Source organism: Anguilla anguilla, chromosome 6 (genome assembly GCF_013347855.1).
Source record: "Anguilla anguilla isolate fAngAng1 chromosome 6, fAngAng1.pri, whole genome shotgun sequence".
NCBI classification, from domain to species: Eukaryota; Metazoa; Chordata; class Actinopteri; order Anguilliformes; family Anguillidae; genus Anguilla; species Anguilla anguilla.
Genome location: NC_049206.1, coordinates 9,154,330 through 9,170,179, shown reverse-complemented (window position 1 = coordinate 9,170,179; position 15,850 = coordinate 9,154,330). Strand labels below are relative to the sequence as shown.

The 15,850-nt window shown below is 40.0% G+C and overlaps 2 protein-coding genes across 2 annotated transcripts; both read left to right on the top strand.

Moving 5' to 3' along the window:
- Window positions 1–979: 979 nt before the first annotated feature.
- zgc:113691 (uncharacterized protein LOC503529 homolog) lies at window positions 980–1,780 on the top strand. Its single transcript, XM_035421629.1, has one exon. The coding sequence runs from the start codon at window positions 980–982 to the stop codon at window positions 1,778–1,780; it is 801 nt and encodes a 266-aa protein (XP_035277520.1).
- A 3,828-nt stretch (window positions 1,781–5,608) lies between these two features.
- Window positions 5,609–14,302, top strand: atp6v0b (ATPase H+ transporting V0 subunit b). Its single transcript, XM_035423120.1, has 8 exons — window positions 5,609–5,889; window positions 7,082–7,130; window positions 7,349–7,432; window positions 8,123–8,200; window positions 8,440–8,509; window positions 8,907–8,958; window positions 10,115–10,305; window positions 11,770–14,302. Exons 1-8 carry the CDS (start codon window positions 5,823–5,825, stop codon window positions 11,797–11,799), a joined length of 621 nt encoding a protein of 206 aa, XP_035279011.1. The 5' UTR covers window positions 5,609–5,822; the 3' UTR covers window positions 11,800–14,302.
- Window positions 14,303–15,850: the final 1,548 nt, after the last annotated feature.

The window sequence follows — 15,850 nt, the reverse complement described above, 5'->3', positions numbered from 1 at the left end:
TTCAGTTTAATTTATTGACAAAGCGCGCCGTGCGAGAACCCGCGTGAGAGCTGTTTGAATTACATCTCAAGCTTTGTGTTAACGCATTGAAACTGTTCGCGTGGTTTCAATAAACTGGCTATACCGTTACTTGTAGACAAAAGGTGCATTGCAATAGTATGACAAAAGACTAAGCGTAACAGATTAACAATTACATGATTTGAGGAAGCGAGCCTATTGATGTTCACAGTTGACAATAGTGATGACAGTGTAGCTACTACTCCTGTTCTATTTGAAGGTTTAAATATTAAAGCGAAGGAACGTAATTAACATGGTTTCTCATCGCAACAGTGTTACCAGATGAGCACCATGCTCGTTTGTGGATGTTTTTGGTCGTTTTGATACCAGAGGTCAATCAATTAGAAATTCAGTATCGCACTCGAGATCCAATCTACAGTATCAGGGTTTCTTGCCAGGCTCATCCAATCCAGTGGAAACTGTTATATATAGCCTCTTTGTCCTTGCATGTTCTGTACATTTAGATGTGGGATTCAAATGGAAAGTTACTGTTCATAGTGTGAATGCTCTGAAAGAGTGTTTCTAATTAACAAAATCGAAAAACTGTGTCACTGTCTGGAAACTGTGTCAATGGTTTGGTTTGCCCTAATTAATGGTCATTCTAGCCTTAGCTTAGAGTTACAGAAGGGCTTGGCTCTCAAACGGATAACCAGGTAAAAGAAAACCAAATGCTGAACTCGGGCAGGGCAATCCTCCAGTCTTTTACAGGACAACAGTGGCGCAAATTTTGTAAAGGACATTCTTGCCTGTGGATTACAGAAGGAATCGTTGAATTTTTCGAATCTCGCTTATGACCATCCTTCAGGTGATAATGGCTTGATTTCGAATATTCAGGAAGAAAGTCTAACAGTAATCCAACCGATAACATACTATAGGTCATGTCTTTGTGAATTTGAACCGTTATTGGGCTCTTGGTATTACGATGGCTGCGTCCACCACAAAAGTGGAAAAGGTGACGAAATACGAGACATTAAAGCTTCTGGAAAAATGTAAAAAGGAGAGAGACGATGCGATACACAGAGAGAATACGATGAGGGACAAGCTGAGGCAATACGAGTCCAGGATAAGGTCAACCGAGGGGCTTAAACAAAAAATGAAAAATATGTCACTGGACAACAAGGACCTGCGTAAAACCGTGAAAACGCTAAGGGCTGATCTGGGTTTGGAATCGAGTCCAAAGTTCCAAGGGAAAACCACCAGGGATATTATCAACGACCTGCACGAAAAAGAGCGTCAGTGCATCTCAATGGTAGAAAGAGCGGGGAAGTTGAGTCGCACGATTGATGAACTTACATCGGAGCTGGCCAACACAGTAACTTCCAAAACTCTTCTGGAAGAACAGGTAGAATCCCTACAGCAGAACCTGAAGGAAATGACCAACAACCAGCGTCGCTTGCTGAAACTTTGGGAGGACAAGAAAGCACAAAGAGAACAGCTGTCCCTTCCGGCTATTGGTCAAAGACCCGGGCAGCGACCTGTTGTACATAAAAGCGTTCAGACCGAGATGTCCATCAGCGTGGCCCAGAAACTGCCTGCTAATGCTTTTGAAATTAAACCAGTTCGACGGGAGACTGAAAGAAATAAATCCACTTTAGAAAAACGCGGTATTTTACAGAACGGTATTCATCGAGAGAAAACATCTTTCATGCACTCTGAACCAAAGGGCGTCCCGAATTTATTGATGCAACACACTGGTTTGGAGACCTATAATAGCAACAGCTAGGACTATTGGTGCCCTATTATTATGGGGAATCATATCGATCAAATGTAGCCTATAGCTGGCGAGGTAGGATGGACTCCGAATATGGTTTCAGCTATACAGCGTAATAATGTTTGTACATGTGCCCACTTAAAATGAAAAACATTTTTAAAGTGTTGCTGTTCCTGTTTTATGCGGTGTACTCGATGTTGGATGAAGTCGCGCTTTTGTTGTCAGTACTCGTTCTATCGATACATAGCGGCAAGCTACAGATTACTACTGTTTTTGACCAGAAATTTACAGTTTACAAGAAGTTACATCAGAAGTTTACAAGTATTTTTTACCTGGTTCTAATAGCGACCATAGTAACTAGCTTGCAAGATTGGCTACTGCTATAGATTGATTGATTGCTATATAATTGCATTCACATTTCCCATAAACTAGCGTAGCCTTCCCATCTGTAGACTGAGTCTATGTGCTATTTATTTCAAATACCAGGCCTATTGAAGTTTGAGGATAAACAGGATACTACAAAATAATTTGATTTTTATTTAACCTTTGTCCTGCATGACTGAAGTACCAATTATTTCTCTTTGAAGGCCAATTTAATCAATCCATATAACCTAAATTCGGTTTAACAATGCCGCATTTCAGGTAATATGATGTATTACTTAATTTATGTTTTTTTCTTACAATTCAGAATCGCCTCCATGTGTACATTTTCTGTCTCAGAATCGGTATAGACTTCACAGAAAGAGCTTGAATTCTTATTAAGAATTTGTCGTCAATGTAATTTTTAATCCGGATGCTGAATGTACTATGAATCAATGCCTTCACTAGTCTCAGTGTAAAATTTCTTATAAATGTTGCACTCTATGAATGACCTTTTCAGGACTATTTTTCTTTTGCAAATCAAACAGTAACACAGAAGTAGGCTACTGTTCACAGTAAATGTACATTCAACTCCAATAGTGTACATGGTATGGTATGTACATGCTGCATGATATACTGAGTCAAATGAAAAAAATCTTGCATTTTTTTACAGGCTGCTGGTATCACCATATTATGTTGTCAGCTCAAACAGTGGGTGGTCAGCATAGAATTCCCTTGGCTGAAGCACTGAAAAAGAGACACTTAGCATCACTAACGCAAAATGAAACTGGTTGGCTCTACTTAAACCTTTTTTTTTAAAATAAAAAATAAAATCATCATTCAGTTTCTTACCATCCTCATGGATTATTTTTATGTGTGTGGGGGTATGGCTGTACATCATTGTTCTGTTCCTGTTCTGAATGAAAATGCTTCATTGCTGTTGAGAATGCAAAGAGATATGTTGTGCATGTTATACTATGTATTGTTGGTGCATTGGAAGACAAAAGGAACCGCCTCTGAAATGTAAATCCTGAGTGCAAACACAGAAGCTGAGTTTGTTGGGGAACTACTGCTGACTTATCTAATATACTCAAGTAGGTTTTACCGTACTTCTAACAGGGCTATATATATATATATGTATTGATATATATATTGCTATTGATCCAGGTGAGTGCAGACAAGAGTGTGCTGTCCTCTGAAGCAGGCTGATCCTGAGTCTTCAGAATCTCGGCAGGCAGGTCCTGTGATCTAAAATTTGATCCCGAACACCCTGTTAAGTCAACCAGTCAGGAGGACCCTGTAAGGATCCTGTATTGAGCCTGTATCAGCTTGCTGTAGTACTGGCTTAAGCTGTGGCCCATGTCCAGTACAGCGGATATAAAAGGATGAGGATGGACATGGACTTGGGTGGATGGACCTTGCAGCCAGTGGTAATGTACAACATTTATGTGGCGCAAACACTCAAAAGTGCCCTGTCTGTAGTGTGCTTTATACTGGCTACACGGTCTAATGTGTTTACTGTACAGTGAAGCCCCGTGCCCTGGTCTCTCACCCAGTTCTGTCATTTCCATTAAATACTATGTAGGCCTTTTAACACTTGTATTCCCATCTGATCTGAGAGGAATCAATGCATCAGACCATGATCATAAGTCTGTGGTATGTGCTATTGATTCCTTTCACTGAGGAAGTGTAAATGCCAGAATGAATGGCTTGTGATTTCTAGACAGTGATTTGTGCTCCCTGTGTTGAATAATCTGTGTTTAAATATCTGTCCCTACCAAATAAACATTAAACAAATGCCCCAGTAAAGGAACATGCCAGCCATGCTCTAGAGGATTTAAGCAAGCTGTATCCAGCACCTGAAAACCATCTCATTTTTACACAAATGTAAACAAATACAAAATGGTGTTTCCCCAAGCATGCATATGCATCAATTTTAGCTCAATGCAAAATTCCCCACACCAGTTTAAATAAGGATAAGGGCCCAGCTAATAAGGGCTAAGGGGGGCAGTATCACTGCAAACTTCAGACAACCCAGGAGCCCTTCAAAATATTTTTGTAACTGAGCAGGGCAGTGAGGTTAGACACCAGCAGGTGGTAGTGTTCTCCCTTTGAATACAATATCAACTTTTTTTGTGTAGACAGAATATCCACAAAATCTACTTCATAATTTTCAGTCTATAATTGAAAATGTTGTATATTACTTTACGCCTTGCTACCTCAGCTGAGCAGACATCTGCTTCTATACTGATCAAAACAACATCTGTGTTGTGTTCTTATTATGAAGAGATCTTCGCATTGAAATATACAATGAATTTATATTCTAATGTCAGTCAAAATACAGACACTTTTTAGATAAATTCTGTTAGCCATTTTTCAAGGTCATTTTACATATATAGAAAATGCAATAAGTGTCTGACTATTTAAATATGACTACATGCCACAGTGTACATAATTAGATATATGAACGAATTAGAGGAGTTTCCTCAGAAAGTTGTTTAATTCAATTTTGTGTGAGCTTCTGTGTTAAATTGTTTTCAGATAGTAATCAGATATGCAGTAACTACTGTCCCAAATGCAAAAGTTACTGCACAAACCAAAAAACATAATTAAAAGGCAGTGTTACCACCAAACAAAAAGACATACAGTGTAATGCAAAATAGTGAAAAGCTGGGCGAGTCCTATAGCTCTATTGACAGTTCCAGACATCACATATTCATGAAAAACAAGAAAGAAAAAAAAAAATCAAGATCTCAGAAAGTTAAATTATATATTTTGGGACAGGTGCGCAGATACAGACATTATATCGGATGGATTTAACATAGAAAACCTTTTGCGGATTAACAATTGACCCAGAAAATGTAAGTGCTAAATTCCTCAGTGACAACAGTTCTGAGAGCTATAGTTAGTAAACCAGTTTCCCAATAATTTACAACGCCAAAAATACTGCAATTGTATTGCAAAGGAAAGTGGCAAGTTATTGTAGGGGAGAAAACTGATGTGTCACATAAGAGATTTTGACCTGAATTAATCAGATAGGGTTCATAATGAGGGCTGCCCAGTCTGAAGAATCCTGGCAAAAGAACAGAACACATATGTGCTGCTCTTGACTGTGGTGTATTGGACGTACAGATTGAATCCACACCTCTGATTGCAATGTAAGGGAACTTGGTGGGGCTTGCCTGGAAATTACACTCATAATTTCTGCTCAGTGTTACTGGTTAATGTTTAAATTAATTTAACAACTATTCTACCATACCATAGGCTACCTATTTGTGTTTCTCTACATGTTACACAATAATATGTTCAAACATGCTTGATGCTTAAACAAGCAGCAAAGAAATTAAAAGAGAATCGTGTTTGATTAAGGTTACTTCGATGGAACTGGTTCAGGTTTTAACGCATAATTCTAAATTCCACTGGGCTACAAAGCTCAGGCTCTCTTTGACAGATGACGTTCATCGTTCAGTCACGTGTGTTCAGCGCTTCGTCACATGATCAGCTGCTGACTCCTGTTCCGCTCACGGAATCGAGGCTTTCCCCTACAGTTTCCAGCGCTGCAGCCTGAAAACATATCAACCAGTTTTTATGGGATTTCTCTAGGTAGATTTAGTTAGATGAGAGGATTAAACGTGGAATTTTGATATTAAAATACATTTTACCATTTTACTTGTTTTGGAAGTGTGAAAGCATCATGAACGGACACGCCATTCTCTACACTGGGGTCACTTTGGCCTTCTGGAGTACCATCCTCATCGTCGGTAAAAAATCATTTTGTTAACGTTATCCAATTGTGGTGTTAATTCAGAAGAGGGGGCATAGCAATACACGATGCATAATATCTAATATCGGCGTTTGATACCGTGTTATGGTTGTCCGCTCAACGTGTTCTTGCTTTTGCAACCACAGTAGCTGACGTTAGTTAGCTAGCTAACGAGCTAACTGTAGGTGTAATGCTTGCTGTAGCCTACAACTCATTCATATTTGAATCGAATTCGTTTTTTGTCGTAGCTATCTTTAAGCTGTAAGGTTAATATTGACGACATATAGCTCTTACCCGCTGGTTGGATTGCTACGTCTTGAAAGAGTCGACAACTAGCGGTAGATTAATGTGTTTTTAGCCAGCACTGCAGCTAATGCTTTTTAATGCCATGTAGCATATAGTCTAGTTAACGCATGCTAGCAAGCTAATGTTAAAATGGAGTGATAAAGTAAAATTAACTAGCTGACTTACTCGTCAAACAAACTCAGTAATGGACTGCGAATTAACTGTGCGTTGGAGTACGGTAGCCTAGCTAGTTGTCTGGCGGAAACTAGCCAATTTTGAGCCTTGTTATATTTTGCATGGACGTGTAAATGAACAATTATGATACCCGCTGCCCCTTTGTACGATATAATTACTGATTACTATAGCTTATTCTATCATATCGATACATTAAATGGCGCCGAGTAATACCACGCCAACAATCTCTAATAAATCACAGGGTGAATCTAAAAGTGAAGTGTTGTAACGATTTGCAGAACTGAAAGCAGTCTGCAAGTTTGCAGGGCCCATCACATAATCATCTAAGGCTTTGTCGTTCTACTGCAAAATTCCAGTGCCCGCGCTGTTCGATATTGCTGGAGCGTGTGAATGCAATTTTCGGCATGATAGTCTGCCTTTTAGCAGCTTGTTTTTCTGAGAATATAATGTTGCAGGTTGGCTGTTAGATGTCCCAGATCGGCTTTGTTCAAAGTATGTGCAAATAAAAGTAACGTTGAGTGGTTAAATTAATTCCCCTGAGAGTGTTTCAGATTCTGGTGTTGACACAGTTCTCACAGAGCGTACCTACCGAACCTTTGGCTTTTACAGTACAGCAGTTGTAAATTAACGTATGGGTTCAATTTATTGAAGAAATGTTGATTGTTTAAACTATGCTGATTGTAACACATTTGTTTGATGCTTCTTTTTAGGCATTTGTTACACTATATTTGACCTCGGATTCCGGTTCGACGTAGCATGGTGAGTGCACTATGGTTTTTCGATTTTAAGCAATGGAATTTTGAACGTGTTGACACGTCATATCTAATTATAATCGCTGTAGACATTGTCATATATGTGTATGGCATGAATCAATAACCTTTCATACGTAGAATTGCTGTGTAAGGACTCTTTGTGTGTGCCTAGTAAACCCTGTTCAGTCAGTCAGTTTTACGTGCCAATCATGTTGTGTTACTCAGGTTTCTGACGGAGACCTCACCGTTCATGTGGGCTAACCTTGGAATAGGCCTGGCCATATCCCTCTCTGTGGTCGGAGCTGCATGGTAAGAGAGCACAGCTCATCTTCCTCTTCTCTCCAGCTCTGAGAGGGTTGCCTTCAGAGATACCCCCTGTGCTAAAACCTCTAGGTAGAAGAGGTGCCTCAGACAAAAACAATGCAAGCATTCCTACATATCCTGGCTTATGCCATTGACCTGTTTTCATTCACATTAAAAATGGGAATATAATTGTGCAGCTTGTTAATCAAATTTAGCTGTACTGTACCAAATTCTTGTTTAAAGAGGAACTTGTGAGTGATGATGTCCAGATTTTTCCTGCTCAAATTTCCCAGTCTTCGTGACGCATGATCACGCTCAATTCTGGCACTGCAGAGATGATTTACTTCTGTTTCTGGTTTATCTGTGAGCCAGCAACGATGCAGTTACTGTACTTACAGCAGTAGGATTCAACAAATGTGTAACGCTGATTAATGTTTTTGCTATTGCCTGAAATGGTGTTTTCTTAGACCGATTGTCTGGCAGTCGGAGGGTTGCCGGTTCAAACCCCGCCCTGGGCATGTCGAAGTGTCCTTGAGCAAGACACCTAATCCCTAACCCCTAACTGCTCTGGCGAATGAGAGGCATCAATTGTAAAGCGCTTTGGATAAAAGCGCTATATAAATGCAGTCCATTTACCATCTTAGGATGTCAGCTGTATGTATGGACAGGCCTTGTAACATATGCTTTCCCTTCCAGGGGCATTTACATCACAGGCTCCAGCATCATTGGGGGAGGTGTTAAAGCTCCAAGGATCAAAACAAAGAATTTGGTCAGGTACTTATGGTTGTGCCGTTGCGTTTTCAATCGACTCTATGTTTTCTGTGGCATGCTCCTGAATAATTAAGCAATTATACTGTGGATATGCATGTCATTTGTACGTCATGCGATATGCACTCATTCCCTTGCACACATACACGCTGTTTTCTTCAGTTATTCTGAAGGTATTTTTCAGTGTGCAGTGTAACCTGCATTTCTATTTTCAATGACTTTGTGTTTTTCTTATTTGTGCCCAGTATCATTTTCTGTGAAGCTGTCGCTATCTATGGGATCATAATGGCTATCGTCATAAGTAACATGGCTGAGGTACGTATTATGAAAGCAGAGCTTCTAGGTGCATACAAGTCCTTTTCATATAATTCCCTCAACTTTATTGACCCACACTCTGAGACTACAACTTCCCATCTGGTTTTAATGACACAGTTTGTGTGATATATTCCTTATTACTTTTCTGTGACATCTATTCCACGTCTGCTTTACGCCAGGCTGGCCTGTGGAGGATGGGCTCCCCCTCTATAGTCAGATTCTTCCTCAGATTTCTTCCCATTGGCGAGTTTTTTTCCCCACTGGGCAGTTTTTTCCTCACTTGTTTGCTTTTTGGGTGTTCAGGCCTGGCATTTGCCCAGTTGTCTTTCTGTTACTCTGTAAAGAGTCTTTGATTTAAATTGATTTGATTTGACTGTTGTATGCACTTCTCTCTCAGACCTTCAGCGGAACCACTCCAGAAACCATTGGGGCGAAAAACTATCAAGCAGGTACAAAGATCAGTGCTCACCACCACTTAAGAAATAGCTTGTGTGCAATGAAGTTCATATGTCTTGTTCACCACGCTATGGAATGTTTATTTGTCTGCTGAACTCATATTGGCAATATTTTGGAGTCCATGTCTGACGGATGGGTTTTTCCCCATTTCTAACATTTTATCTATTGACTCAATGTTGATCTGGCTTATATATTTACACTTATTACTTACATTTATATTTACACTTTAAAAAATTAATTAAATAAAAAATTAATAATTTTAGCAGTTTTCACAGATCATACCAAAGAGTAAAAAGGGATTTCTCCACCTAGACAATAAAAAAATGTTCTGTTCAGTTAATCTTTTCACGTCCGGTAAAACGATTAAGGCAGTACTGGGAATTCATAAATTGCATGAGGTATGATTTGGGGAAGTGGTGTTTAAAGTCACAGCCGAATCGAATGTCGATGCTGTGATGGCTTATGGTGTTTTTAAATCACAAGAAGGGGAAGTATTGATGATCAAGGAGTTTTTTTTGTTGTGGGGGTGGGGAGTTGTGACTGGAAAAAGCCATGTGGTATTGTGACATGTGACACAATCGTTAGCAATTCAAATGCTCAAGTTACACGGCGTAGCCAGTACTAAACCTCCAGTGAGATAGGATGGGTGCTAGGTGTGGACGGGGTTGTACACTGAATTGAATGCACCTCCAAGCAGGCATTTTCAAAAAAGCCATTGCACCTGCACTGTACTCAGAACAGAATGTGTCATTGATTAAAATAGTGATTAAAGTGGCATACTGTCGAATAGTAGCTGCACAATGAACAAATTAAATGCAGAATAAATTCTTTGTGTTTTGGCCAGTCTTCCTCATGGCAATGCCCATTCTACCGGTACACTGTAGGTATTTTACCCCCGCTTGCCAGCACCTAACTGGTGTCTCACTGTTCATTCATCTGAAATGAACATTCTGTGAATATCCAGGCTTAAATCCTTGGCTATGTGTCTTTCTGTGGATGTGTGAAGGGCTTTAAAATGCTGCGATGGTTCAAATGTTTTTAGTTTAGATGTTTTTTCTCACGCGTGATGCGCAGCGTGTGGTGTTGAAACGCCGCGGCGTGCTCCCCGGGGGCTCCGGTGACGTTCGGTTCGTGGTTTCTCCCGGACAGGCTACTCCATGTTTGGCGCGGGGCTTACCGTGGGCTTCTCCAACCTCTTCTGCGGCATCTGCGTGGGCATCGTGGGCAGCGGCGCCGCCCTGGCCGACGCCCAGAACGCCAGCCTCTTCGTCAAGATCCTCATCGTGGAGATCTTCGGAAGCGCCATCGGCCTCTTTGGGGTCATTGTTGCCATACTGCAGGTAATTGTCCAAAATCGTTGCCAGGGAGACCATCGAGGCAAGGTGAGAGGAAGCCTTTGCGGTTGGCAGTGTAGCATAGTGGCCAGGAACCAGGCGTGTAACTGCCCAGGTGGACCATTGCTGGTGTACCCTTGGGCAAGACCCTTAAAACCGAAGAGCTTCAGTAAACATGCCGCTCTATAAAGAGGTTATATTTGCAAAAGTAAGATGTGCAAGTTGCTCTGGGTAAGCTTAAAAATGCCTAAAATGTTATGTGAATTCCATTTGCATGCACCCCATTGGTTTAACCACCATGTTTGGATAACATTTTTAATGATCTGAATAAATAATTGGGAAGAATTTCATTTTCACGTTTGCTAAGTAGCTAGCTGGGTAGATTGACAGTAATTGTCCAGCCAGGTAATTATTTTGATACGTGTAACTTGCAGCATTATACAAAACATGAAGCTTGGCTCATGGGTACCTGTTTGTTATTCATTGTACATTTAATATAGCTTGTGTCTAAAAAACTGATGGGAAAACATTACATCTTAAGTGTGAAGTCAGCTTGGGAGTTACAAGTAAATAGTAGACTGCTTTATTCCAACTGGCTTGATGTATTCAGGCAAGAGGGAAGCAGTAACAAATTTAAATGCAGTGCACTGAATTGATTAAAGTGGTGAAAGATATGCAAGGCGTCAAATTAAAAGCGCGTGAATTGAAGTCCAAAATGATTAGCGAATAGTCTTCTGGGTCTGTTATCAAATCGACAGCACTTAATTAAATTTGGTGCTGGCCTTATCAAATCAGTTGTCAAATAATCGATCCATTATTCCATTTAATTTTATTCACTTCGATAATCATTTGTTCATTATTTTGTGACTTTGGCCACCTCGTATTTGCCCCATCTGTAAAAATGCCAAGGTCTTTTGCCAGTTTCTCAGCTTTTGAATTGGATTTTTTTGTGATTTCTGAGAGCGATTGCCCCGTTAATTTGTATTCCAACAAGGCGAAGAACCAGAGTGCTTCTCTGCCGTTTTCAAACGGAGCCTGTTTGTAGTTCTGTGAGCTTTCATCGCCATCACTGTTGTAGATGAAATGGTTCTAATCCACAGCAGGACAGGCTATTCCTTTAAAAAAAAAAAAAAAAAAAACCCTAATTCTGCTTGCGTCCCTGACTTCAATGAGGGGACCAACCGTGAAAACACAAGGGGCATGCATTTCTTCTCTGGTCATTTGATGTGATCTGTGGACACCAGAGAGCCGTTTTCCTGGAATGTAAAGCAGCACATTGGCATTGAAGCAGGCCTTTTTGTTCTCTTGAAACAAGTTTGTTCATAGTGCCAATAGTGATCAGAGCTTCCACAAAAGTACACTTCACCCAGAAGGTCAATACAAGGCATACATAAAATATAAGAGGGGTATACCTGTTGTTTTAATATAAAGCGCACAACTGAAAATGTCGTTTTTCTTCTTTTCTTGTAGACCTCAAAAGTAAAAATGGGAGAGATATGAAAATTCCACACGACCAACAGAAGATGAAACGCGTTGTTCACAAGATCAATTGTGTATATATTTAGTAATTTATTTCAATGTTTTTTTTTTTCTCGTACCTTTTTTAACCCTTCATTAGCTGAAGAGCGACTGGTTTGTCAAGCTTCTGCTGTCAACATCTGAGCATCAGTGCTGCATAATCATAAAACTGTTTGGTAGCAGGCACTAGTCTACACTCCTTTAAGAAAACCACCCTCGTCTGCAATGGACCATTTTATGGTTACGTCAAGTAAGAACAATCAAAGCGGGTTCATATGAATCATCCTTAGTGTATGAAGTTTAAAAGGCTGTCAGAATAAGTACTTCAGTGGGTGTTTCATGAATAAGGAATGGCCAGAAGGAACCCCTTAAAGTCTCCAGACTGGACACAGGAGGTCTCAAATTTAATGGAGTCAGCTGCATTATTATTAATTTAACGATAGCCTGGTGAAAATCCAGATTTAAAAAATAAATCAGATTGCAGTAGTTCTGGCTGTAAAACACCTTTGTGGTGTATGAAACTGAATGTTGTGTTGTGAAACAGTTTTTCTTCTAATTGGACGTAAATGTTCACAGTATTTGACCCGTTCCCTAGTATTGTGGCTAATGGCCGTGCAGAACCTGAGGCAAGTCCTTTTAGACGCGACTTTCAGGACAGCTGTGACCGCTGTCTTCTCACTTTCCTTCGCTGTGGGGGTTCCGCCTCTCTCTACTGGTCTTTATTCCCACAGGGATTTGAATTAGACCGACATAACTCAGTGTGAAAGGGAGACGTTTAAGTATTTAGCTTAACTGCTTATTACCGTTGATTTGCATAGCGCAGCAAATTAAAATCTCAATATTTGAAATTTAGATTAATGGCAAACAGTCTAGGGTTTGCTATGAAATATTAATGGTTGCACCTCATTTGCTTTAGCCGAATGTTAAATGTTTTTTGCCTACCGGCATGGACGTCAGCAATGATAAACAGTCTTCAGCTATGAATGGTTAAAAAAGAATGGAGTATAGATAGATAGAGTGTGTATATATATATATCTGTATACTGGTATATATAAAGAGATTTTTTTCTGTCCTTATAATTGTGAAGCATGAGGGTGTTTACTATTCTGTGTTCCCTGGTCGTGCTTGTCATTGATTTTTATTTTATTTTTTGTTTCTTTTCTTTTTTTTGTGCTTTTGAAAAATGCTGCGGTCTTGAGAGATGTTACCTCTTAACTCTGCCTTCAGAAGTACCCTTGCTGAGCGCTGTGGGTGAGAGAGTATCGCAGGGATCATCAGATCACGGTCCTTCGAGGGCCGGCTGTGATTACAGTCCGGCCAATCAGTAGCGGTAATTATTCAGTTAATTACCCGGGAGGAAAGAAAACCAGAGCCGGATTTGGATTCAGGGTCCAGATTTGATGATCCCTGGGACTCTTTTCAGGAGCACAGGTCATATGGCCCTGGATTCAGATCAACAGGCCCTGGGTTTACACTGCACCACACGGTTGTTAAATCGGGTTTTAACACTTCCGGTTCGTACCTCTCCACGCGTAGTTAGCCCGAAAGCAGTCTGACTGTAATTAATGTCTGCTTGAAGGACTCATGAACTCGGTCATATTTGATGCTCAGATGTTTACTCATTGGTTGAGACTGCATGCAGCAAAGGCTGGCTATTTCTGTAAAATTCTGATCTGATATTTCCATCTTTTTTCTTTTAAAAAAAAAAACTTCTAATCAGCTTCAGCTGTACAATCCAAAATACTGGCTCATGGGTACATGCCTGAGTTTGTTGTTGGCTTTTTGGCTTTTTTGTTAACTTGTGGGTGTAACTGTACTCATTTGAGTGGCCATAGAAAAATAATGCTAATTAAACTTGAATGCTTTCCGGCGGCTTAATTAATTGTAAAAACGAGATAAGACAGTTTACTGTTTAATTGCTGATATTTATTTCATACAGTTCTAGAAATGGTTTTATTGTAGTTATACCTGATCTGTAGTGAATGTGCTCAGTGCAAACAAGCCACAGTCCATACAGCTCATTAGAATCCAAAAACGTTTCCTGCAGTCTTATTTTGAGGGTGACCCAGATATTGTAATAAGTGCACACTTCATCTTGCTAGTATTTGCTGCAACATCCCAAATAGCAGAACATAGTTCATTGTCAGTAACATCCAGTTAGACTGTAATCACAGCCGTAACCAATCTGCCGCAGGTGATGTATGTTTGAATACCGCCCTATTTGTCACTATTACACTGTATTGTGATATATTTTTGTGCTTTTTTCCTGTATTGGTACATTCCTAAATTGCCATCTGTGTAGAGGTTCATTGATGATCGTGGAGAGAAGACCTAGACCACCATGCTCCTGTTTCAGTGACTGTGTGTGAAACGTTGATGTGGTGAATCTGTTCTTTCAGGAGTGTGTAAAAGTGGGTTCTCTTCTGTCGACTTCTTAATTTGTCCAAATCCTGTTGAGAAATAAAATCTCTGTACTCTACCTGTCCTTTGGACTTCGTGTTTTACATGTCTTTTTTGTTGGTTTTTTTTTTAAACACACTTTTATAATACCAAATAACATAGGAGGCCGAACGGTTGTCCTCTGCATTAAACGGTTACGCTCACTAGATGGCGCTATATATCAACTAAAAATCAGTATGTTCCCTTGTACTTTATTATGGCCACTGCCTCAAAATGAATGTGCTTCAGTGTTCATCGTAATTGACTGCATAAATCAAATCTGAATATTTGTCAAGTAGACTTAAGTATATGACCAGTTAAGTGAATGACCGTTAGTAAGTGTGGGGCCTGGTCTTTCTATAGCTTCTCCAGAAATCAAGGAAGTGCTGCCAAAGGTATATGCGTCAGCAGGGAAATTTCACAGTGGGCTGGAGGGCTCTAGGAAGATGGAACTAAAAAAAAAAAAACATGTTTGTGAATTTCCACAAGGCTAGCTGGAGGTTTTGATTTTAGGCTTAATGTTTTTAGCATGTACAACCGAGGTGGGCAATGAGTGCCGTATCTGTTTCTGTTTTTTGTGCCAGCTTCTGGCCCTAATTATTTATAATTAGCCCTAACATTTATGCCGTCTGACATTTTGGCTACATTTTCTTAATTAGCACCTGAATGACAGCCAAAGACTGTTCTTGTGTCTCTCTGTGAAATGTTTTACTGTGATCTTTGAGTAAACCAGTATTGCTGTATATAGCCAATTAGCTCATTAGGCATGGAATTGGTGGACGCAAAAACCTGTACACACACACACTGGCCCTCTCTGACTGGAATTGCTCAACCCTGATGTACAGTGTGAGGCCATTTTTTTTTTTAAATGGCTGGCTGCAAAATTTAAACCTCTGTTCTTCCATCTCTGTCCTCAGTGAATCTTGAAATCTCACCCAGGCGGTCGGCATCAGTGTCTTCCTGCTCCTGTCTGTTTCACTGCTCTGCACAGAACTGCAACCAAAGGGGAAGATAGGATAGAAATTACATTACCGTCACTTGGGAGAAGATCTTATTCAGAGTGACGTCCATTCGTGGAGAACATCAGCATTACTTTCAGGAATACAAAAAATGCCCTATCATCAAGAAGGCACAGAGGCCCATTTATATTCAATGAATGTTATATTAACCTAGCAAACAAGTTTTATCAAAAGAAAGTTCCACTAGACAGATAACCTATCTTTAACCAACATATACACATTTGGGGGGTGCGGGGTTTGACTTAGTAGAGTATCTTCGTTTTGGAAGTGATGCTCGGGGCTTGCTGTTGACCTCACATAACCATATAGTTTCTAGTTTTTTTGGTTGTTTTAGTTTAGTTATTTAACAATTAATACAGGCCGGCCATGTGATGTGAGGGCCAAAATCCCTAGTGCGCCCCTTATTAGAGGGATATGAAGGCATACAGGAGCAAGTAAGTGAAGCTGGTGTCATCACTTAAATATATAGAAAGGAAGCTGTTGGGGTGGGGAATATAATGGTTGCATATAGTATATGACTATCGCTAATGTACATGTAATGACATTAGCCTTAATTTGTGTAAATTAAGTTATAT

Excerpts from the sequence above, each read along its gene's own strand:
- atp6v0b (XM_035423120.1), top strand. The coding sequence starts at position 5,823 with ATGAACGGACACGCCATTCTCTACACTGGGGTCACTTTGGCCTTCTGG. Across the intron at positions 8,201-8,439 it reads AAAACAAAGAATTTGGTCAG|TATCATTTTCTGTGAAGCTG; the intron begins GTACTTATGGTT and ends ATTTGTGCCCAG. Across the intron at positions 10,306-11,769 it reads TCATTGTTGCCATACTGCAG|ACCTCAAAAGTAAAAATGGG; the intron begins GTAATTGTCCAA and ends CTTTTCTTGTAG.
- zgc:113691 (XM_035421629.1), top strand. The coding sequence starts at position 980 with ATGGCTGCGTCCACCACAAAAGTGGAAAAGGTGACGAAATACGAGACA.